Consider the following 6,000-nt stretch of genomic DNA (forward strand, 5'->3'; position numbering starts at 1 on the left):
ATCTTCTCCACCGCTTCCGGGTATGGGCGCTCCTATTTGATTGACAGGCTTCCGACGGTCGCATACATCGCGTCACGTTCTGGCTACTCGTGACGCGCTGTATGCGACCGTCAGAAGCCTGTCAATCAAGAAGGAACGCCCAGTCCTGCAGCCCATACCCGGAAGCGGCGGAGAAGATCTCTCTCTAAAACGGTAAGTACAGCTTCGATTTAAAAAAACACCCGATTCCCCTTGACAAAATGATCCTCAATCTAATGTTAAAAAAAAAAATTCGGGTGAACTACCGCTTTAAGCGTTTTAGCCACATCAGATCTGCGGGGGACATGATTCCCACCTATGGGACAACAGACATAAAAGCAACGCTCAGTTTTCCATAAGTGAGATAATTGGCTGGCTAAGCCCCCGAACACAGCGGTTTATTTTGCGATATGTAGCACGCAGTACTGGAACCAAAGCACCTGAACTATTACATTGAATGCCACGCTTGCACTATAACATGGTGCCCATCACCTGAGGAACCAAAAAGCAGCTACAATTACTGTTCAGTACAGCTCTGCCTCCCCCAGGAAAACAGCGAAATACACAGATGAAGGAAATAAAAGGAGCCATTTAATCTGCCAAAGGATTTGTATTTCTTGTTATCCAGTCCCCACATTTACACAGCACAGGCCTATCTGCCAAGGCAGGAGACACGGTTTTATTTTCCTGCTGCAGGTAACACAAGTCTCATATGACAGTGAAAGGAGCAGCAGAAGAGTAATGAGCTCATTGCCCTGCATGTTCCTTGTCAAAACTTCAGCACACCTGATTGGCTCCCAGTGTTGCTTCTCTCACCCAGTCCAAGCTCTGCTGTACAGGGACTGTGAAAGGCCGAGTTAAATCCAGAAATGTACACTGCTTGTATTTACAGTGTATACGTTCAAACAGAATATTTTTGTCATTGTTTTGGATTGAATAGGGAAGGTTAAACCCCTGCCAGTTTATTTTTTGCGGTCATTGCTTGTTTGCTGAGAGGAGGCCTGTACAGATCAATGACAGGCAGCATTGCCCGTGTGATCTCCCATGGAGTCATTACCTGTGGCTGGGACAGATCAGTAGTCCTGCATGCAGTCTTCATCCACAGTCACCTGGCTCCATGGGAGATCACATGGGCAATGTTGCCTGTCATTGATCTGTACAGGCCTCCCGTCCATGGGAGATCACATGGGTAATGTTGCCTGTCATTGATCTGTACAGGCCTCCCGTCCATGGGAAATCACATGGGTAATGTTGCCTGTCATTGATCTGTACAGGCCTCCCGTCCATGGGAGATCACATGGGTAATGTTGCCTGTCATTGATCTGTACAGGCCTCCCGTCCATGGGAGATCACATGGGTAATGTTGCCTGTCATTGATCTGTACAGGCCTCCCGTCCATGGGAGATCACATGGGTAATGTTGCCTGTCATTGATCTGTACAGGCCTCCCGTCCATGGGAGATCACATGGGTAATGTTGCCTGTCATTGATCTGTACAGGCCTCCCATCCATAGCTGATCACATGGGTAATGTTGCCCCGTCATTGATCTGTACAGGCCTCCCATCCATAGCTGATCACATGGGTAATGTTGCCCCGTCATTGATCTGTACAGGCCTCCCATCCATAGCTGATCACAAATGCTCACCATACAAGTTACAATCTGAACATACAATCCACTTAAGGTTTAACAAAACTACGTAATATGAGGACCTACCAACTCTAATCATCACTTTGCATTGAACCAGGCAGGCCCTTGTACTACATAGTTGTTGGTGGATCTACAATCAGGTTGGTACAGAACGTGTGTGGGCACCACATATTCACACTTGTCCATTGTCTGCAGTGATCTGCTGTGGCTAAGCCACTTCCGCCACCTCTGAAGATGCTGGGGGGGGGGGGGGGGGGGGGGGGGGACTAATGTTCCCCAGCGTTTGGCACACCGTTGCGGGCACAATGACTTAGATGGTCCAGTTCGGCAGGCGGTGTTGTCTATCAACTCAACATTCCATGACATATGAGCAGGCAAAACACCCGGCCATACCCACTACAGGGATAGGCTGAATGGGGCGGCGTATGGCCACGTGAATGAGGCTTTAGATATTACCATGGTAACAAGGGATGCCCACTGGATGATTTCCCCTTACACCTCATCTGGTAACAAGTTGGAGAGTTCCCATCACTTCCTGTTTTGGGGACAGTGACCACCAGGACACAGAAAGGGAGAATGTCATAAGCAGGGACAACGATAAGCATCTGGCAGAGGTTCCAATCCTTCCATACGCCATCCAATACTACACAAAAACATATTGGGGGGGGGGGGGGGTGCATGGTTATACCATTTACTAAACAGATCCCCCAATGTACGACAGCCATGCATTGGGGGGGATCCATACATTGTATGACCCAGAGAATGTCAGGAATGTGTAAATTAGGCATGGAGCTACACAGAGAAGCCCTGGGTGCCCCCGTCACAGGAAGGGAACGCCATAAGAAACCACATAAACTTGAGGGAGTCCCATCACAGGAAAGGAACGCCTGGGTTTCCCCCGTCACAGGAAGGGAACGCCTGAGTGCCCCATCAATGGTTGGGACTCCCTAAGAAACCACATCAACTTGAAGGAGCCCCATCATAGGAAGTGAACACCTGGGATCACCAGTACAGGGAGGGACGCCATAAGAAACCACATAAACTTGAGGGAGTCCCATCATAGGAAGTGAACACCTGGGATCACCAGTACAGGGAGGGACGCCATAAGAAACCACATAAACTTGAGGGAGTCCCATCACAGGAAGGTAACATCTGGGTGCCCCGTCACAGGAAGGTAACATCTGGGTGCCCCGTCACAGGAAGGTAACATCTGGGTGCCCCGTCACAGGAAGGTAACATCTGGGTGCCCCGTCAATGGGTGGGACTCCCTAAGAAACCACATCAACTTGAAGGAGCCCCATCATAGGAAGTGAACACCTGGGTGCCCAGTCACTAGGTAGGACCCCCTGGGATCACCAGTAGAGGGAGGGACACCCTAAGAAACCACATAAACTTGAGGGAGGCTCATCACAGGAAGGGAACACCTGGATGCCCCACCAATGTGTGAGACCCCTCCAGGAGTACCAGTACAGGAAGAGACCCCCTGAGAAACCACATCACCTGGGTGCCCCATCAATAGGAGTGAGCCCTTGAGAAACCACATCAAAGCAAGGGAAGGGGACACCTGGATGCCCCATCAATGGGCAGGACCCCCTGGGATCCCCAGTACAGGGAGAGACCCCCTGAGAAATCACATCAACTCAAGGGAGCCCCATCACATGAAGGGAACCTGGATGGCCCCGCAATTGGCAGGACCCCCTAGGAGTCCCATTACAGGAAGGGACCCCACCACATCAACTTGAGGGAGCTCCATCACAGGAGGGATCCCCATTATAGGGCGTATCCCCTAAGAAGACAAATCAAAATGAGGGAACCCCATTACAGGGAGGGATACCCTAAAAAAACACTTTAACTTGAGGGAGCCCCATCACTGGGAGGGAGTGCCATTACAGGGTGGGATCCCCCTAGGAAACCACATCAATAGGAGGGACCACCTGGAAGCACATTACTAGGAGGGACCCCCAACATAGGAGGGACTCCCTGGAAGCATATCACTGGGAGGGAGTCCCATTACTAGGAGGGACCCCCAACATAGGAGGGACTCCCTGGAAGCACATCACTGGGAGGGAGTCCCATTACTAGGAGGGACCCCCAACATAGGAGGGACCCCCTGGAAGCACATCACTGGGAGGGAGCCCCATTACTAGGAGGGACCCCCAACATAAGAGGGACTCCCTGGAAGCATATCACTGGGAGGGAGTCCCATTACTAGGAGGGACCCCCAACATAGGAGGGACCCCCTGGAAGCACATCACTGGGAGGGACCCCTCCCCCAGGTCATACATGGCTGTGAAGCCTGAGGACAAGGATCAATGACCAGGACATGTAATGACAGGTAAGGCCATGCAGGCTGGAGATCAGACAGGACGGGACACACACACACCTGTGACCTGGGCTGCATTGGAAGGAATCCTCCATACTGATTGAATGGGTCCTCCTCCTCTGCAGCCATTATACACAGGGCACCTACCATGTAATCCATGGACTCATGCAGTGTGGCTCTGAGCCGTGCTCCCTGGTCTTCCTCCACTGGCGATCCTTCAATAATATTCACACAGCAAGTTGCTGCTGGAACTGTCCCCTCTCTGCTCTTCCTTCTCCTCCCACCTCCCTCCCCGAGAGCCAGCCCGACACGCCCACCTGGGCGTACCCCGCTCCGTCAGCCCGTCCCATCCTGCTATACCACACTAATGAGCGGACCCCGCCCACCACATTACCAACAATCACGCCCAAAGCACGGGCTCCACCCCGTACTGTGGGAAAGTAATCTTCCCGTCACATGACAGAGCACGTGGTTTGCTCTGTCTAATGTTTAACTCTTTGCTGCCCGCAGTGCCTTGTCCATGAATGTGCAGAATATCAGCTAGACAGAAGATCTCCATATCACTGAGGTCATCTGTGTGTTCTTCTATATAGATATACATGGGGCAGCCATATTTATTTATTATAGTGATTGTCAAAGTGTTCCAGTATCTCATTTAACTCCTTATCTACCCGAACAATTGTTTCATTGTTTTTCACACCTAAAATCGATTTTTTTTACTAGAAATTACTGTAACTCCCCAAAAATATATATTTTCTGAAAGCAGAGACCCTGGAGAATAAAACAGTGTTTTTTTTTATTATTATTATTATTATTATTATTATTATTATTATTATTATTATTATGTCACACCATATTTGCACAGCAATTTATCAAACACATACTTTCAGGGGGGAAAATACCACTAAAATGACTTTTAGGGCAAACAAACACAATATAATACCCAATTGTTTGGTAAAATATAAAAAAAAGGGTCGCATTGAGTAAACAGATACCAAACATGTCAAGTGTTAAAATCATGCTCACCCATGGAATCGCCAAAAAACGATGGTACCCCAAATTCTCATGATTAAAGGACTTTACAGGTCATCAGTTTACAGTGAAATGTGGATTTTGGGATAGGCCGAGAATTTTTCAAACTTTCGTTTTTGGATAAAGATCCAATTTAACCACTTAACCTCTGGAGCAGATCGCTCAGTTCCCGATCTCCAATGAGCAGAGACCAGTGACTGTCAATCACCGGCTCTGCTCTGCCTCTCCATCACTCACTGGAGCACTGGGCTGTGCAGGGGGTGGGAGCAGATGGCCCAGTCTCTCAGTGCTGCACTGAGAGGCTAAGACAGCTGCCAGTCAAGCATCTGGGTTGATCCTGACAAGCACCCAGAAAGCCCCTCCATAACCAGGAAGAGATGTTCCCCTGACCGGGGGCTGCTAGAGTGACGCTTCCAACTCATACTTACCTGGCAGGGGAGACACCATGATCATGAAGGTGGTTCTCCCAGGGCGAGGCTCGGCCATTGCACACTCTAGGCCGTGCTGATCGTGGTTGTCTTCCCTGCCGCTTCTCGGCCTTTTGGCTGGGACTGGGTGTGGTATCTGTCCTTATCAGTTGTCAGCGGAGTGCTGAAGCACCTCCTACATGGGGAGGGTGGATGCAATCCAATGACGTCATTGCACCTGGAAGGATGGTTTCAGCAGGGACTACGCCGTGCTGCCCGACAGAATACTGGGGGCCGGCCCATGGTTGAGTCTGAGCCATCTGGAAGGGTGCTCCTGGTGAGGATGGGTGCTGTGCTTGGTCTTGGTCTTTTTGCCGAGTTCTAGTCTGGCCTTCTGGCTGGCTGGTGTAAGTGCTATCCCTGTCAGCGATCCGGTTGGAGGAGCTGGTAATGCCCTGTGGTAAGACGGGGTAGAACCATGCAAATCCGCTGGGTTGACGGAGGGTCTGGAGGGGCTAGTATTGGTGGAGGCTGCTAACTGGAGCGGCAGTTCTCCCCAAGAAAACCTTGAA

At 50.3% G+C, this 6,000-nt stretch overlaps 1 protein-coding gene and 1 non-coding gene across 2 annotated transcripts in view; one reads left to right on the plus strand and one right to left on the minus strand.

The window, feature by feature from the left end:
• ARL15 (ADP ribosylation factor like GTPase 15) overlaps positions 1–4,288 on the minus strand; it is a 422,067-nt gene extending 417,779 nt beyond the window's left edge. The window contains exon 1 of the mRNA XM_040339353.1: positions 4,137–4,288. Coding sequence (XP_040195287.1) covers positions 4,137–4,148 — 12 coding nt within the window. The 5' untranslated portion in view covers positions 4,149–4,288. The remainder of the gene's footprint in view (positions 1–4,136) is intronic.
• Positions 4,289–5,441: 1,153 nt separating this feature from the next.
• On the plus strand, positions 5,442–5,600 carry LOC120925653. Its single transcript, XR_005746872.1, has one exon. It is a non-coding gene; the product is annotated as a U1 spliceosomal RNA (small nuclear RNA).
• The last annotated feature ends 400 nt before the right edge of the window (positions 5,601–6,000 follow it).

The sequence above is a fragment of the Rana temporaria genome, chromosome 1, assembly GCF_905171775.1.
Source record: "Rana temporaria chromosome 1, aRanTem1.1, whole genome shotgun sequence".
Classification (NCBI taxonomy): Eukaryota; Metazoa; Chordata; class Amphibia; order Anura; family Ranidae; genus Rana; species Rana temporaria.